Source organism: Myotis davidii, unplaced genomic scaffold (genome assembly GCF_000327345.1).
Source record: "Myotis davidii unplaced genomic scaffold, ASM32734v1 scaffold710, whole genome shotgun sequence".
NCBI lineage: Eukaryota > Metazoa > Chordata > Mammalia > Chiroptera > Vespertilionidae > Myotis > Myotis davidii.
Window position 1 is genome coordinate 182748 of NW_006284328.1, and position 18544 is coordinate 201291.

At 48.5% G+C, this 18544-nt stretch overlaps 2 protein-coding genes across 2 annotated transcripts in view; both read left to right on the top strand.

The window, feature by feature from the left end:
* Positions 1–5068, top strand: part of PIGR (polymeric immunoglobulin receptor) — an 18969-nt gene extending 13901 nt beyond the window's left edge. The window contains exons 6-11 of the mRNA XM_006754380.2: positions 518–841; positions 1708–1948; positions 2350–2471; positions 3085–3222; positions 3586–3644; positions 4666–5068. Of these exons, the coding sequence (XP_006754443.1) occupies positions 518–841; positions 1708–1948; positions 2350–2471; positions 3085–3222; positions 3586–3644; positions 4666–4761 (980 nt within the window). The 3' untranslated portion in view covers positions 4762–5068. The remainder of the gene's footprint in view (positions 1–517; positions 842–1707; positions 1949–2349; positions 2472–3084; positions 3223–3585; positions 3645–4665) is intronic.
* A 5214-nt stretch (positions 5069–10282) lies between these two features.
* FCMR (Fc fragment of IgM receptor) overlaps positions 10283–18544 on the top strand; it is a 22790-nt gene continuing 14528 nt past the window's right edge. Inside the window, exons 1-3 of the mRNA XM_015569216.1 lie at positions 10283–10444; positions 16515–16847; positions 17481–17654. Of these exons, the coding sequence (XP_015424702.1) occupies positions 10405–10444; positions 16515–16847; positions 17481–17654 (547 nt within the window). The 5' untranslated portion in view covers positions 10283–10404. The remainder of the gene's footprint in view (positions 10445–16514; positions 16848–17480; positions 17655–18544) is intronic.

Below are 18544 nucleotides of genomic sequence, written 5' to 3' on the forward strand. Positions count from 1 at the left end.
AGCTGAACTGGGCAAGTGGGAAGGGAGGCAGCCAGGGCTCCTTAGTCAGCAACAGCATCACCCCTACCACTCTTCTACTTCACCCACCTCCATGCTGGTGGGACAGACCCCAGGAGAGAGCCCGCCTGTGCAGAGGTCATGCTTTCTGACCTGCAGCAAGCACCCTTCCCAGCACTTGGCCTTCACTCCAGACTACCGCACACGTAGCTCATCCTACCTGAGTGAGCCCAGCCTTTGTATTGAGTCCAGGAAAGAAGAGCAAGGAAAGCCATCTGAAGCCAGTGTGCGAGGTTCTCTGTTCTGTGATAGACTGATTGCTTCCTGGTGGCCACTCCTAAAACTTACTACCTGGGTGCATAATTACATGTCTTCTAATGCCATTCCTTATAATGCTGTCCAAAAAGTAAATGAGCTGTGGACCAAGGTCCCCACCACAGCCATTTCCCTGCAGCATCGTCACCAGTGCCAACTTCTGTGCCTATTTCTCCCTCCTTCCCTCCCTCCCTTCCTGCTCCAGGAGAGCCAAACCTCAAGGCACCCGAGAAAGCCATTGCTTGGCTGGGAGACACTCTCAAGGTGCCCTGCCACTCGCCATGCAAGTTCTTCTCCTACGAGAAATACTGGTGCAAGTGGAGCAACAAAGGTTGCAAGGTCCTGCCCAGCCAAAACGAGGCCTCCAGGCAGGCCTCCGTGAACTGCGACCCGAACAACCAGCTCACCTCCCTGATCCTGAACCCAGTCACCAAGGAGGATGCGGGCTGGTACTGGTGTGGGGTGAAGGATGGGCCCCAATTTGGAGACACCGTGGCTGTCTACGTGGAGGTCAAGGAGAAGGCGAAGGGTGAGTCTTCAAGGCCAAGGCCTGCTTCCCCCAGGACCCCAGAGAAAGGCTCCTGCTGGGTGGGGGCCCAGGTTTAGCCCCCACAGAGTCTCAGCCCTCCAAAAGGGGCATCCCAAATAAATACACAAACCAAGAAAAAAATAGCAGGCCTGCCATTTAACCTCAAGACAAGTCTCATAGTTGCCCCTCTGGGCCATTGGAAAACCTTTCTATATGTAGAGATCTTCCTTTTTATATAGAAATTTCTAAGTCATTGTCATATGCAATACCCTCTGCCAAAACCAGGTCTCTATAGACAGCCAGATGCCTTCTCCTGCAAGGTCTGAGAAAGAAAGTTAAGGCCACCTCTTCTAGTAAGCTTGCCTTTTCCACCTCTTTCTTAAATGTCACCTGAAATGTTTTATCCCTAATGCGTGTATTTTTAGTCCTTCTAGAAACGCAATTGTCTGGGGTCTACTGTTCTGCCTCACCGAGGAACCAAGTGCCATGCTCCCACCAGGGGGCAGCACTATTGCACCCAGCCCTACAGTCAGGAGGCGTTGGGCAGGGTTTTAAAGCTGTGAAAAATCTCCTTGTCCTCAAATGATGGGTGGGTTAGCCCTTATGCACAGTTGGATCTATGATATGGAGCCTTGTAGATGAGAATAAAGAATGAATTTGGTATTAATGGGGCAGAGGTCATTTGTGACAAACAAGAGACCATCATTCCTCTACATCTAATGTCATCCTGCTCCCTACCCTAACAGCTTTGAAATCTCACTCTGACCCTGTGAGTCACAATAAAGTCCCACTCCTCAGACTCCCTAGCCTCAGAAGTGCAAACGTAGAGAAAGAGCCACCATTCAGCCCCCCTCTGCTCTCTCCAGCATCCCAAGATGTCAGCCAAGTGAACGCGGCGGCTCCCGGCAAGGAGGTGATAGAGCCACCTGTCAAGGTGATAGAGCCACCTGTCAAGGTGATGGAGCCACCTGTCAGGGTGATAGAGCCACGTGTCAAGGTGATCGAGAACCAAGTCATTAAAGATCCCAGCCTTTTTGCAGAGGACAAACCAGTGAAGGATATTGGAAGCCCAGAGGACAGGAGCAAAGCATCTGCAGACTCTGGCAGGTGAGGAAGGATTTGGGGCTCTCACTCAGAGAGCATCTCAGAGGACACGGGCCTGAGGCAGGGCCCCCAGGTTTGAGCAGGAGAGCGTGTCCGCTTCCTGATCATGGGGCAGCCCTCACTGCCACTGTGGTGCTTGGGAGAGGCCATTGGTGTTCTCGGCCCTTCTCCAGGTACTGGGGCAGTGTTTACCGCCCAGGTCAATTTCCCAGGCCTGGGATGCAGAGAAGGCCCAGCCCTTGTCTTTGCCGTGTCTGGGGAGGTTTCTTAGCACAATGGAGCTGGAGGGTTCTATCAGGAGGAAGGTCTGGATCAACCTGAGAGGAAGATCTAGCCAAAGCCAGCACAACGCGGGGCACCCAGGTTTCCTTTTCCATGACGAATGCACCCAATCTCTCTTCCAGCTCGGCGGGACAAGGAGGGAGCTCCACAGTACTGGTCTCCACGCTGGTGCCCCTGGCCCTGGTGCTAGCAGTGGGGGCCATGGCGGTGGCGGTGGTTAGAGCCCGGCATAGGAGGAACGTTGGTGAGTCCCGGGATGCTCCCTGCCCCCCACCTCCCACCCCTTGGGTGGGGGGCTACCATGTTCTCTGCTCTTTCATCAACTCAAGAAGAGGTTCGGGGGAAGCAAGGTGGGGAAAGATAAACCCGCAGGGGCCCCAAACTTACATGAAGTGCTGCTATCTCTGGAAGGCCACCCCCCGCTGGCTTAGGTCCAAGCTCAGAGGCAGAGCTGCTAAGAGGACAGCAGGGTGCTCAGGCACCTGCACTTCCAGCCTAACTTGAGAACTGATTGGATGTGTGACTTTGGGTGTCCCATTTCACACCTCACGGTTCAGGACAGGGATCATCATACCACCTCAGAGGGCTGATGAGAAGACAACACGAGGCGCTGTGCACGGAAAGGTCTCCGGGTGACAAACAGACCAGGGATTAGTGAGACTTGATTATTCATGAACAGAGACTGGGAGGAGACTCATAACACTTCCAGTCTGCTTTGGGTCATAGAGATGAGCAGCCAGAGACCCTGCCCCTCCCCCAGCTGTCCTGGGGGGCTCCCTCTGAGAGAAGCAGCACGCCCTGCTCTCATATGTCCTCAATCCCATCCCTCTTTCACCAACTCCTCTTTCCCCTGACAGACCGGGTTTCGATTGGAAGCTACAGGACAGACTTCAGCATGACGGACTTGGAGAACTCCAGGGATTTTGGAACCAATGACAACATGGGAGCCTCTACGATCACTATCACTCAGGAGACATCTCTCGGAGGAGAAGATGGTACGTCCCTCACTTGAGAGGATGCCTGACCCCTGGGAGAGCAAGAATTAGAGCTGATTCTGCCCGGCAGGTGTGGCTCAGTGGTTGAGCATAGACCTATGCACCAGGAGGTCGCTGGTTCACTTCCCAGTCAGGGCACATGCCCGGGTTGCAGGCTCAGTCCCCAGTGTGGGGTGTGCAGGAGACAGCCAATCAATGATTCTCTCTCACCATTGATGTTTCTACCTCTCTCTCCCTCTCCCTTCCTCCCTTTCTAAAAATCAATGAAAACATATTTTTTTAAAAAAAGAACTAGAGTGGACTCTGTGTGGGGTGGGAATGGGAGACTAGTGAGGGCTAATTCGCCCCCTTCTCTTCACACAGAGTTCACGGCCGCCACCAAGGACACTGTGGAGACCCAAGAGCCCAAGAAGACCAAGAGGGTAAGGGTGAGGAGGGGGAAGGAGGCCTCCCTTGGGTGACAAAGAAACACAGTATGAGGGACTGCAGTTAGACATTAGGAAAAACTACCTCAGAGTAGGGCTGTGTCAGAGCAGGGAAGGCGGGATGAACAGTGTTCAGGAGCAATGTCTGAGGCTGAGACGCATTTTACTGGCGTGGCACTGGGCAGGTAGATGCACTATGTTTATAGGCTGAACGCACACAGGAGGGAGGGAGGCTGGGGAGGAGCAAGGCAAGTGCATGAAGTTTGGCCGCAGCATGGGAAGGTCAAATATGAAAGGCTGGTGATTAGGCAGGTGCTCCTCCTGGGCTGGGGGCCCATGGGCTTCATGTCACCCACCCTCCCTGGAGAGTTTGCTCATGACGGGCCTTTTGCCTGGGCAGGGAAGACATTTGAGGCTGGTGGGCAATTTGATAGTCACTAGATGTCCCTCCTCACCCCAACCACGTGCGACTTCACTTGAAATCCTATCAGAGGGGACTCCTGCCTTTGGGTCACTATCACCCTCCCCTCAGCCTCCCTAACCCCAAGGTGATAGCGTTTACCAGGTCTGCTCTCCCTCACAGCAGCCAAGTCCAGCATTTGGAACAATGATGAGAACCAGTTAGTTCTGGAGACAGCCTTTCCCCTCCAGTCTTGTGTTGTGTCCCTGGGCGGGTAGAGGAAGCCTGGACCACTCACCCAATGTGGCTGCTGCCAGCCTAGACCCCCTGCCCTCATGAACTGTGTGGGCAGAGCTTCCGGGGACAGGCCCAGGCAGCAGAGGGTTCCACTCCATGTGTCGGAAGGAGGTAGTGAGACCAGAGGGAGATATTTTTAGAAGCTGTGACTTTCTGTTTCTTGTTGGTAAGCATGGGGGCTGACATAAGAACAGGTAGTCAACACAGGCTTGGGTTGGGGGCCAGGATTATGAACACAGGATATTTAGTGCATCCTCTCCTTCCAACCCCACTTGCTGAGCGAATTCTCCAAACACTGACTCCTCTCTCGTTCCCCTTCAGTCCTCCAAGGAAGAAGCTGACATGGCCCACACTGCCTTCCTGCTCCAGGCCAACAACATGACGACCAACGTCCAAGATAGCCCCAGCAAGGCCTAGGCCAAGCGCCCTGCCTCCTCCTTCCACCCTTGACGATCACCTTCAGAATCACATTGATCCTTAGGGCCCTCAGCTCAGCGGGGCTCGCTGCCTGCACGCAACCCCACCCAGGCTTTTCCTGCCTAGTCCCTCTTCAGTGGCATCCAATCCTGGCTTCATTGTTCCTGTTGGGGGCGAGGTGATGTGAGGAGTTCCTGCCTGAGGGAACTTCTTTCTAATGAGACAACTAAGGTGTGGAAGGAGAAGGAATTTTTAGAAAGGCTTCCTCAAAGAAAAAAAAAAAAAAGTAAAGAAAAGAAAAGAAAAATAGCTCAGGAAGGGTGGGAGGTAATTTTAGAAAGGAGGCCATTCAGGGCTTCTCTGTACCCTTACTATGGGATGTCAATGGGATTCTCCTCTTTACTCCATCCCTTCATCTCTTATCCCCTCCCTCCCATCCATCCTCTCTTCTTTCCTTCACTGAAAATACATATACGAACTCTGGCCAGGTAGCTCAGTTGGTTAGAGCATCATCCTGATACCACAAGGCTGCAGGTTCCATCCCTGGACAGGACACATATAGGACACAACAAATGAAAGGAACAATAAATCAATGTTTCTCTCTCTCTCTTTCTCTCTCTCTCTCTCAAATCGATCAATAAATAAAAATGAAAACACACACACACACACACACACACACACACATTAATCCTCACCAGAGCCCAGGCATCTAGCAGAATAAACAGAGATGCTGCACACCCAGCCTGCAGCCTTTGGGTAAACATCACTGAGTCCTTGGAAGCCACAGCTCCTCTCAGTGTATTGTACTCACTACGACCTAAATCCTCATCAGGTAAACTCACCTCTCTGTCCACCTTGGGACAAATCAGAAAATGTCTAGACTCCTGAGGCCTTAGGGATCCCGTAACATGGGCATAGATACAACGAACCTTAAATACACGTTCCTAACACTTGACAGGGTAGAAAATTGAGGTCCTGGGAGGTGAAGAGGTTTGCTCAGGGGCATCAAATGTGTTACACTGATTTGGTGACTCCTGTTTTCTTGGCCAGGGATCTCTCTACAAGAGCCCCTGCTCTCCTCGTGAAAACAGGATTCTAGAACAAGCAGAAGGGGGGGGAGGTGGGGAGGAAGACAAAATTGCAAATGGAGGCTGGTCTTTCCCAAGCCCCGCCTCTGGTAAGACAACCGGTTCCCTTTCTGTCACTCACATGAATCTAAGAGGATAAGAGAATGGTCCAACACTCACAGCCCCTATATTAGAAGAGTACCGAGTGGAAGGGAAGATAAGAGGGTATTTGATGGTGCCAAGGGAGGGTCTGGTCTCCAAAGAGCTAAGGTTTAAGGTCTTTCTCCCTCTGAGCTCTGTACCTCAACCAGCTGGCACTTGCTAACAAATAAAAATGTGACTTAATAATTAAAGACTATGATTTCCATTAAAGAACCTTAGACTGCATTTGTCCCCCATACCTTCTGTTTCCCAGACAACCCTTTCAGAGCAGTTTGCTTGGACCCCACTTTCAGGCACCCCATAACATGTATCTAAAACAAAGTCTCTTCTATCTCCATCACTGGGCCGAGGAGAGCTATGAAACTCCCTCCAAATGGGACCAAGATTATATTCAATAAAAGAATAATTTGGTCACCACCAATGGTCAAGACCCCAAACGTCTGTGTAATAGAACATTATTACGACTATTTATAACAGAACAAACTGAAAGCAGGTACAATCAGTGCTCCTCTTAAGCATTAAAGAAAATCTTGGTGAAGCATCCATAGAATACTTGACCTTGAATTTCATGCTTTAATGGGGTATCCTCCAAGATCAAGAAACTGTTCATCAAAACTCAAGTTACCAAATAAATAAACTCCCTCCACAGGACTATCACCTAGAAGCTACTTAAAGAATAGCTTGGCTTTTAGAATAGTTGATCCAAAATCACTTGGAGGACAGTGATTAGATTAAAAAACACACCAAAAAACCACCATTGTCTACTAAGGCCATTCCTAGGTTCCAGCACTGAAACGTGTCAGAACCTATAAGCCCGCACCCCAGCCCAGGCCCCTCCTCCGGGCTCTGTGTATGGAGAGTTCTCTCTGGGAGAGAGTTCTTCCCAGCCTTCTATCCTGCCTGAGGTGGGGCACAACCTTCGCTTCCACCCAGGCCTTGAACATGATGCTTCTGATGCCACATGCTTCCTAAGCCTGCCCTTGACAGGACTCAGACATCAGTCCTCCTCGTCTCCCCTCCAGCCCCACCAACCGCAGTGCCCAGTCCTGAGCCTTGGGCTTCTCCCTGGCCAGGAGGGCTGGTTGTCTGGAATATTTCTCTGTCCTCTACAATGGGGTTACATACCTAGCTTCTCCGGAATGAGAGCAAATCAGTCCAGGAGCCCCAACACTACAGGTGTGTGTCAAACCCTATCACAGTTTTACCCCTGGGAAACTGCTCTCTGACTCACCAAAGGGTCATGCCTGGGGCAGAGGCTTAAGGTGCAGCTTCTGTATTAATGCCAATAACCTGCAGTCAATCCTAAGCTTGTGCAGCCCATATCAGTCCCTACAATCAAAAGCCAAGATATGTCACTAAAGCTGCAGAAATCCTATATTATTCTTGACTAATATTGTCAATAGTGATAGCAAGTAAAACAATGTACTCCCCAAAGTGCACCTGCTTCTATGCAGTTTGTTGGACAGAGAAACCCTTCAATGAAGAAGAAAATGGGTTAATAGCCAACATGGGATATTAATAAGGCTCAAAGCTAGAAAGTGCCAAGGCAGGACCAGAACCCAAGACTTCTGACTGGATCATGGAAAGGACCACTTGAGGACCTCAGCCTTCAGTCTGAAAAGGCCCAGAAGATGGCCCTTGGGAGCCTGGTCACACGGAGGCCAAAGCAGGGTGATGCATTAGTCAAGCAGAACCAATAACGACCATCTCCACCTGATGACCATGGCTAATCTCCACTGCTCTCAGACATTACTCCAGGCCCCATGCGAAGCCCTTTGCAATGCTGACCCATGCAATCCTCACAACAACCTTCTGAGAAATATTCTTCTTCGCCCATCTGTAACATAGGAAGGATAATGAAGCCTAAGTTACTAGAGATTAAATTTGACCAGAGGAGAAGTGTTCTAAGTCCTCGGTACCAGTGTATGTGGTATTATTTATTGCCTCCACCTACCTGTCATCGGGCACTGAATGTTTCCATCCTGTCCATCCCTTCTGATCACTCATTGCTCCTAGAAGGTGTTTGACCATCGAGCCCCCTTCCATTAGTGTATCTCAGCTGATCAGATCTTCTCCTGGGAGCAGGAGCACCAGGGCAGTTCAGCAGCCCTTAATCAGGAAGGAGAAATGAGGTTAAATGGGAGACAAATAAGAGAGGGTAAAGAGAAAAACAGTGTTTCCCACTTTGCAATTTAGTCAGGCATCAGCCTTCCCTGGGGCTCAACCCTGAGACCCTGGGGCAGCAATGTGCAGGCAGAGACTGGACAAGCCAAGGTCTCGAAGCTTTGAGACTCGAAACATTCACTTCCTGTCCTCAGACCCCTAATTCTTGCTCTTAATACCCCAATGTGGTTTTTCTGAGGGTTTCCTTTGGGCCACACAAGATGTGAAAATCTCTCTCCCCCACTCATCCCACACATCCTCAGCACCTCCTGGCAGGCCCCAGCCACAGCAAAGCCAATTCTCATCTTCACACACCACATGTTCACACATCACACACTCACACTACATAGCACACATTCACGTATCCTACAACACAATATACACACTCAGCCACACGTCACATATTCACACATCACACACACACACACACACACACACAAACACACACACACATCATTATGCCACACATCATACATTCACACACTAACATCACACATAACATTCCCACTGCACACCTCACACTGTCACACACTTACACATTACAGCTGTATGTTACTCAACTCTCACACATTACACACTACACATTCATGCTCACACACACTCACGCCCACAATCACACCTATGACACATTCCTTCATTTGTTCTCTCTCTCCAAGGCAGTCCCAGACAAGGAACCCATAGCTGCCCAGCTATGTGGCAGAGCCCTCGAAGTCAGGAAGGATGGAAGCTAAGGGGACCTGTGGCCTCTGGCCTTCACTCACTCTAATCAGAGGCCTGAGGCTGCCCACTGACACGTTGGCCGAGTGTGTTTGCAGGAAGTCACGAGTATAGCTGCTCTGGGCCGGTGGAGACACGATAGGGTGGGCAGGGCAGGTTGCCCGCCCCCACACACACTTCCTCTGCACCTGCTCTGAGCCTCACTCTCAATTTCCACTGCGGACATCATTGTTTTGTGTTTTGGAGAGCTTGTGATAAATCTGGTGTGTAGGGGCCAGGGGGAGGGGTGTGCACAGGACCACTGAGGAGCCTGGAGGCCGTGAGCCACATCCACCAAGAAGGATGTGGGAAGAAGCCTCAGTCCCCTGTGGGCACCAGAGGCAGCAGCACCCAGAGGTGTGGCCCTGGGAACCGACCTGGGATGTAACATCCAGGAATAAAGTTTTGGATACGTGATACGTGACAGCCCCACACATCGCATGCTCAAGGGCTCTTAAAGCACTTTCATGGGTTTGGTTCCTGCTGGGTCTCATGAAAGCTTGTGAGGTAGGCAGGGCAGGGACCATCCCTATTTTATCAATGACAAAACTGAGGCTCAAAGCTAGAAAGTGCCAAGGCAGGACCAGAACCCAGGACTTCTAACTGGAACCCATGATACCTCGTGGCTGATCACCTCAGTGTCTCTACCTTCAGTTCCTGGGCTGTGGCCTTGGACACGAGGTACTGAAGGTATAGCTGTACCAAGCTGCTGTGACTTTAGGCAGAGTTCTGTGTGACCTGTCACATCCTTTCCTGTCATCACCCTTGAGGTCATTGGACAGTTACCTGGGCTCCTGCCAGAGCCAGCCCCTTAGGGAGATATAGGAGATATGAAGGGTGGCTGATGTGAGGTTAAGACCCCAGGAACAATGTTTTGTTGGAGGGAATGCCAGGGATCATCTATTCCCACCTTCATTTCGAGATAAAGAAATCGAGGTTCAAAACCCATAGTATTCCCATATAGCAGATGCTCAAATAATTGTCAAATAAGTTCAAGGGCTACAACCAGCACCTCTGACTCAGGCACAAGCCTCTGTCCACACAGCCTCCCTCAGACCAAGAAAAGTGGTGACGAGGCTCTTATATCCTGAAGACAAGAAAAAAGCAGAAGGACTCTGGCTAAGACATCAATGAATACACATAAGGCATGGGAGGCCCCTCCAAGAGAAAGTGCCCAAGACAAAGAAATATCATGCCTGGTAGTTTCTGGTGGTCTTTAGGATCTGCGTAGAAGCACTTTGAACCCTGGTGACCCAATCTCGTGCAACACATGTTTTCTCAACTCCTGACTTCCGTTGTGGTTTGCTGATGTTTTCTTTTTTGGTCTAAGACTAGCAAGCAGATAAGAGGGGCAGTCATTTCCTCATTTTCAAGTCTTCATCCTTGGACCAGAAATCTCTTTCAAACCCCAGATTGTGACAGTTCCTGGGTGAGCAGTGGATCTTTGTCCCCCTCTCCTGACGCTCTTGAATGGGACCTTGTCCTGGAAGGAGCCATGGATCTCTGGCTTCGGTTAATTTACTTCCTGCCCACAGGTAAGTGCTGTGGGGAAAGAGCTTACATGTCTGATGAGGTTTAAATTGGCCATGGGTAGAGAAGTGGCTGGTGTCTCCAGCTCTGATGTTTCTAGACAGAATGAGGTGCAGACATGGACGGAGGCCAGATGAGACATTGGAGAACCTCCCAACTCCCTGCTAGCACCCCTCCCTCCACTCCAGACACATCTCCTGTTGGGTTCACAAGGGCTGAAAGTGTCACTTTATCCAGATGTAGAGCCTATTAATTTGGAATCTTATATTTCAAGTGCCACCAAAGTTCTTTCTTCTTACCGCTACACTCTTTTTCTTTGGATCTCCTTCACTCCTGATTTTCAACTTTCAACTCTAAATGAAGACTCGCTAATCCATTCAGTAGACCTAGTCCGTTTCCCAAACTCGGTATCTCAGTTTACAGCTGTTTCATTGGTCACCATCCAAACCAGCTAATCTCTCCAAACTATCACTGATATGAGCTGCAAAATGTTAGCATGGCTCTTCACAACCTCTTTCCATTTGTCCCCAGCCAAACTTCGATACAATCAACGGCCAACTCATGTGCTTTCTAGATTTCCATGTACCAGGATAAGAAGCAATGGCAGCCTCTACTGGAGACGGAACAGGGGGGAAGGAATGGAAAAGAAAAGAACACAGTCATCTTGTACCTATTTTTCCCTCTTCCTGCAATTTGACCTACCTATAGTTCCAGATTAATTTTCCTAAAAGCTTGACTCCAATCGTTGGATTGCCCTCCCACTGCCTACTCAATTATATACCTCTCCCTTGTGCTTCTCTGTATTTCTGAGCTTATACATTCCCCAGCACTTCCCTAACCTCCAGCTAAACAGGACTTCTTGAGCATGTGCTAGACTTACTGCCACCAGCCCTTGATCATCCCATTTCTTCTGCCTGGAACATTCTTCTGCTCACCTCTACCTTCTATGGGTCCTTCAACCATTGCCTCCTTCCTATACACTTTCCAGAACCTTCTCTTTTAAACCCAATAGCTGATCCCATTCTGCCTTGTATTGTGGTTTGGGGTGTTGCCCACCTCATTTTGTTGATTAAATGGTAATCTCCTTGAGGGTCTAAATGGATTTTTTATTCATACTTGCTTTCTTTCTGATGTCTTGAGTATGGAAGAAAGTCAAATGTTTGTCAAGTTGAAGATCAAAAACCCCTAAAAAGCCCAAGGGAACAGAGTTTTAATGAAGCGTCAGACTGGGTGAGAGGTAGTGGAACAAAAGTGAGCACAATGTGAGTAAAATTAAACTCAGACCCCAGGGGGAAGAGGGGTTGGGTGGGAAAGGAAGGTCTCCAGGTGTGAAGGGTACCTAAATTGTACCACGGCCACCTGTTCTAAGCAATACCATCATTCTCTGGGCCAGAAGAGTCCAGGCTCTGGGCCTGGTTCTTCTAAATTTGTGCCCATACCCACAGGGTGAGGAATCCACAAGCCCAATGGGATGTGCCCACACCAAGCTCACTCCTAACCCCCTCTTCTAGACCTTGAGTTCTTTGTCCAAATGTCTGCAGGCACACTTTCAATGACTGTGTGCACTTCCATCTCAAGGTCTTCTAACCTTTGGCCTATGAAAGGGTGGCACAGGAGTCTGCCTGGAATGGAGATAGACGGAGCTTATTATACCTGCAAACTGGGGAATTCGTCATGTATATACCAGCACCCTTGTGGTGGCAGGAGCCAGGGATGAGAGAAGCAGGGAGATAAGCAAGAGGCTGGGACAGGGACATGGGGCCTTTCTTTACCTTATAGCCATGTTTTAGAGTGAACATCCAAGGAATGTGTGAATTGTAAAGAGAAGGGGATAGAACAAACTTTATTTAACAGTTTATTAGCTTTATTTATACCTTTAAAATATTTAGACATATAATTTATGGGCCTTTATTTGCATTCATGCCCCAGGTCCTGGTCCCCAGAGCCCAATGCATGAGGCCCAAGCTACAGGCCACACTGCCTGAAGCCTTAAGTGGTTTTGCCTAATAAAGTAAGGCAGTATCACAAGGTGTAGAGTTTCAAGCCATTTTTACCAATAATAATAATAATAATAATAATAATAATACATGCATACACTAGATGTTATGATCCAACACACACACACACACACACACACACACACACACACACATGACACCCCTACAATTTGTTCATGATTCTTTCATATGGGGATGAGTTTTGGGCTTCAGCAGTTGGATGAATGTTGGTGCTCTTTACTGAGATGGGAAGAGCTTGTAAAGAAATCAGTTTTGTTTTGTTCTTTACTGTTGTTTTGTTTTTCATTAAATTTATTGGGGGATGGTTAATAGGATCATATAGGTTTCAAGTGTGCATTTCTATGATACATGATCTGTATATTGCACTGTGTGCCCACCACCCAAAGTTAAATCATCTTCCTTCACCAGATATTGAGCCCCCTTTCCCCACTCACCACTCTCCCACCCCCTTCCCACTGGTATCCACCATAATTTTGTCTGTTTATACGAATTTTAGTTCTATATTCCACATATGAGTGAAATCACATTGTTTTTAGCTTTTTCTGACTGACTTATTTCACTTAGTATTTTCAAGGTCCACCCACGTTGTCATAGATGGCAGTATTTCATCTTTTCTGATGGCTGAGTAGTATCCATTGTATTTATGTACCACATCTTCTTTATCCAGTCCTCTATCAAAGGACACTTTGGTTGCCTCCATGTCTTGGCTGTGGTGAATAATGCTGCAATGAATATAGGGGCACATGTATTTTTGTGAATAAAGGTTATCAAATTTGGGGGGGTAGATACCCAGAAAAGGGGTTGCTGGGTCATATGGTAGCTCTATTCTTAATTTCTTAAGGAATGGCCATTCTGTTTTCCATAGTGGCTGTACCATTCTACATTCCCACCAGCAGTGAAAAAGGTCCCCTTTTCTCAGCTTCCCCAACCCTGTTTTTACTTGTCTTGTTGGTAACAGGTGTGAGGTGGCAGCTCATTGTAGTTTTGATTTGCATTTCCCTAATAGCTAGTCAAGTTGAACATCTTTTCATGTATCTGTTGGCCTTTTGTATGTCTTCTTGAGAGAGTTGTCTGTTCAGATCCTCTGCCCATTTTTTAAATGAATTGTTTGTTTGGTGCTGAGTTGTATGAGTTCTTTATATATTTTGAAAATTAACCACTTGTCGAGCTATTGTTTGCTAATATCTCCCATTTGGATCTCCCTTTTGTTCTGTTGTTGGTTTCTTTTGCTACGCAGAAGCTTTTTAGTTTGATATAGTTCCATTCATTTCTTTTTGTCTTTACTTCCCACATGTAAAAGAGTGAAACTAAATTACAGTTTATCCCCATCTAAAAAAATTAATTCAAAATGGACCAAAGACCTACATATAAGATCTGAAACAATAAATTACATAGGAAACATAGGTACTAAACTTATAGACCTTGGTTGTAGAAAACATTTTATAAATTTGACCCAAAAGGCAAGGGTAGAAATGGGTTTTGGAAAAGAAATTGAGTCATTTTTTTTGGGCCATTGTTTATTTGAAACACATAGGAGATATTCACATGGAACCCAAATGTAAACATTGGGAAGGCAATTCTAGAGCCCAGAGGTAAAGAAAAGACTGGAGATATATGTTTGGGTGAACTCTGTATAGAGCTGGCATGAAAAGCCACAGGAATAAATAAGCTAGTGGGGGGGGGGGGGGGGGGGGGGGGAAAAAAAAACAGAGAAATGAACACACCCAAGTATGAGGCCCTGGAGTGGCCCAACACTGGGAGGTGAATAGAGAAGAAGTAAGTAAGGAGATTGGAAAAGAATAGCTAGCTATTGAGAGTGTGGTGTCAGGGAAGACAAGAGAAGAAAGTGTTTCAAGGGCTCAATTTCATCAAATGCTGCCAGGAGGGTGAATAAAAGGAAGACAAAGAAGCGGCCATTAAACATGGCAATAGGAAGACGCTGGGTGGCCTTGATTAGAGCACTTTCAGCGGAGTGTTGGAGACAAAATTCTGACAGGTGTAGGTAGAAGAGGAACTGGGAGGCGTGGAAGTGGATTCAGTGAGTTTGATGGTTCATTTGAGAAAGAGAACAGAGACGGGTGGCAGCTGAAGGGGAGGCAAAAGTCACCCGGGGGGTTTTCAACACGGCACAATGGAGCGTGTGTGGAAGCCACGGCGATGTGGGAAGAGGAGAGCGCAAGAGGCAGGGAGAGAAAAGGATAATTGCAGGAGAGAGGTTCTGGGGAAGGTGAGCAGGATGGGTTTCAGGGTACAGATGAAGGCACTAGTGTTTGATAGGAAGGGGGACACTCAATTCACTGTGAAGGCACGAAGGGCAGGCTGCAGGCCTGGACACACATAGGTTAGTGTACGCGGAAATGAAAAGTTGATTTGGATGTTTCTCATCCTTTTAACAAAGCCACGCTCTATCTTATAAACGTAAATGTCTCAGGCAAGCTTCCTTCTTTCAGAGATTCTGCTATGACTTGAGTTATAAGGTCCTCATTACCACCCCTTCTCCCTGAAAATCATCGCTTTGTGGAATCCAGAATCTATCTCCTGAGCTCCGTCACCAGCCAAGGGCATGTGACCCCTAACCTTATTCTGCATTATGAAAATTATATTATTTTCATGTTCCAAACATCCATTTATATCTAATTATATAATTAGTAACTTTTGAAATCCCCCCCTACAGCGCCACTATAAATCAAGTTGCCAAATTATAGATTAATGTCACTTACTTAGTTTAGTAGCTAAAATGCCATTAAACAGCATGGCTCCTTTATATAGCTTCTCTCGCCCCTCCCTTTATCCCAAGAATCATTTGGAAATATAGTTATAGCCCAGAATTACAAAACTCTAAAGATAGCTGGGATGCTTATTTGCCATGCAGGTGCCTAGACCCAACCTGGATCGAGGTTGTCTGCAAGTTCTCTCCACATGAATCGTAGCACACTGTGCATAAGTTCCAAACCAGGAAGTTACTAGTACATCTATCTTTCTTCTGTTGGGGAAATCTGCTTTTCTAAGCCTTGGATGACAGTTAGAAGCTACTCTGAACTCCAAGGAGAGCTGGGGTCTGGTCACTGTCATCTTGCTAACTGGTCTGTCTCTTCGTGGGATCTTTGACACTGTGCTATAGTGGCTGTCCATTTGTGTGGATTTGTTCATTTTAAGAAGAATATAGAGTTGCAGTCAAGAGATCAAGGTTCTTTTTTTTTATTGATTTTAGAGAGGAAGGGAGAGGGAGAGAGATAGAAACAACAATGGTGAGAAAGAATCATAGATCAGCCATCTCCTGCACGCCCCCTACTGGGGATGAAACCTACAACTCAAGTATGTGCCCTGACCAGGAATCAAACCGTGACCTCCTGGCTCATGGGTCAACACTCAACCACTGAGCCACACCAGCCAGGCAGTGGCTATCCATTTGCACCACCTACTGAATGAGTCTTTCTGTGAGGGGAGGAATATCAACTATCTTATTGTCCCTTGAAAGGCATTCAATTCATGCTTATTGAGTGATTTAACAACTAGAACTGGGTGGGGATGGTTGTTTCGGCTGAATGGATCTGAGCAAAGCAAAACTAGACAGACAAACCTGTTGCAGCAAAATGGTTCTATGCCTCCCAATACCACACTGAAGTCACCTGGGGGTTACGTGCTGTTTGTGATTTCCATGGAATATTCTCTCTCCTTGGAGTGCAGTATTTTTTTACTATATTCTTAGGGGATTGGTGTCCTCGTCGACATGGGTTTGGTGATGAGCTGAGGGTTATGCTCAGGCTTGGGCTGGGGAGAAGCGCGGCTGAGACAAGTTTGGACACAGAGATGAACATAGACTAGGAGTGAGGATGTGAAGAGGGGTGGGCCTGGGAACAGGTTGGGGATGAGGGTAGGGCTAGAGATGAGGATAGCACTGAAGCTGAGGGCTGGCTGAGGCCCGGGCTGATAAAGGGGATGGGCTGTTCAGGGGAAGAGCACGAGGCTGGACTGGGGCCTGGGCTGGAAAGAGGGCTGGAGGTGGGAGTATGGCTGGAGATGAGGCTTCCTGTCCACTAACTCCCTCTTCCTGCAGTATCTGGAGCCCTGGTGCTGCCGGAAGTCAAGCTGGAGGGAATGCTGGGCGGATCTATTACCATTGAGTGCCCGCTTCCTGAAACGTATACGAGAGTGTATCTGTGCCGCGAGATAGACAAATCTCAAGCGTGTTTCACCGTGGTGTCCAACAAGAGCTTTGTCAGGAAGGAATACAAGCACCGCGTCACCCTGAAGCTGAGTCCACACCAGAACCTGTTCCTAGTGGAGGTGACAAAGCTGACCCAGAGTGACAGCGGAGTCTATGCCTGTGGGACAGGCCTGCACACAGACCGGGGCAAGACCCAGAAAGTCACCCTGGATGTCCACAGTGGTAGGTGCCCGACCTGATGGAGGCTCCGCCCAGCCGGCAAACCTTTCCACTCAGGAAGGTTAGGACAGCATCGGACTATGGCAGTCCCCCAGGCTATGCTAGTGCCATAATAGTCAGTCCAATAATAACTTGGATTTGGATTGGTGGACCCCGTAGAGTCAATTAAATTCAGGGTCCACAGAATTGTCTATGCAAGCAAGGTTGGCGCTCTCCTTGTGTTGAATTGTACCCATCCTACCCGGGGCATGAGGGGAGGAGCAAGGGCTGAGATTGAGGAGAGGCTCTGAGAGTGGAGGAAATTGGGAGCAAAGAGACATAATTCTCCCATGAGAAATATCAGGGGTGAATATAAAGGAAAGACAGTCTTTCTCAAGCCACATTTTTAGGCCAAACGTGTTGCTTTAGGATCTGATCCTTTCCATATTTCTGCGAAGTCCTGTCTTTCTCCACCAACTCCCTCACACGCCAGCAGCACTAATTCAACAGCCTAGAAACCCAGAGGCCTCTGGGTTGATTGGGTTGGGGTGAGAAGGTTTCTTTTTCTGCTCCTCTTGGGGGACCCTGCCCTCATCCCCTCGCTGCCATCCATCCTGACCGAGTCAGCTTCAGCTCCTACCACTGCCCCTTCCCCAGGCTTCAGGCTCCTCCCAGAGCCCACCAGTGCATTCTTCATGCCTCCAGCAGAGTATGACCCATTCTGGGAAGAGGAGCCGTTTCCACCATGGTTTCAGAAAGTTCCACCCATGGAGATGCTCCCTTGGTTCCAGAAACCTGTACTTGCCAGCTCCCTCGAAGTCCTTCCCCAAGGTCAGTTCCCCAAAGCTGGGGTGGGAGGGGTGGTGGAGGTGATAGGGCTTGTGAGAAGGGAAGGAGGTTGTGTTCGTTCATAGAGTGATTGGCAGAGCATAGCGGAGTCTCCGATGTGTGTTTCCCTGACTCAGGAGAGGGTACCCCCTCCCCCCCCCCGACCCCCCCAGGTCTGTTTCTGTGTCCTTCAAGCCCAGAAATGCATTTTGACATGCAATATTGCCATCCCGTCTACCCTGTGGGGTAGATACATTAATTGAACATGGTGTCACTCGAGGACCCTGCTGGGCGCCAAGAGGGAGAGAGCAGCTGAGCTCATTATGTGCCCCTGGTTGTGACTGACAGGTGTGGGAGGCGGGAGACTAGACAAGCACATGGCAGAACTCAAAGCTTTCTCCATGCTCAGAGGAGGGGAGGCTGCCTGGTGAAAATGGCATTTGAAGCAAATGTGGGTAGAATTTACTGGGTGTGGACAGCACTAAGAATGCTAGGAAGGCATTCCAGGCCCCGAGGAGTGCAAGAACAAAGGTAGCCTAGGTCCGTGGTCGGCAAACTGCGGCCCCTTGAGTGTGGCTCTTCCACCAAATTTCCATGTGTGGGCGCGCATACAGTGTGATTAAAACTTCGTGGCCCATGCGCACAAGTCGGTTTTCGGCCTGGGCGAGTCTGCTTTGAAGAAGTACTGCTGATATTTGGCTCTGTTGACTAATGAGTTTGCTGACCACTGTCCTAGGGCAAGAGAAACAAAGGAAGCAATAAACAAATGAGACTACGTCAAATTAAAAAGCTTCTGCACAGCAAAAGAAACCATCATCAAAATGAAAAGGGAATCCACTGTAGGAAGAACTTATTTACCAATGATACTACTCATAAAGGGTTAATTTCCAACA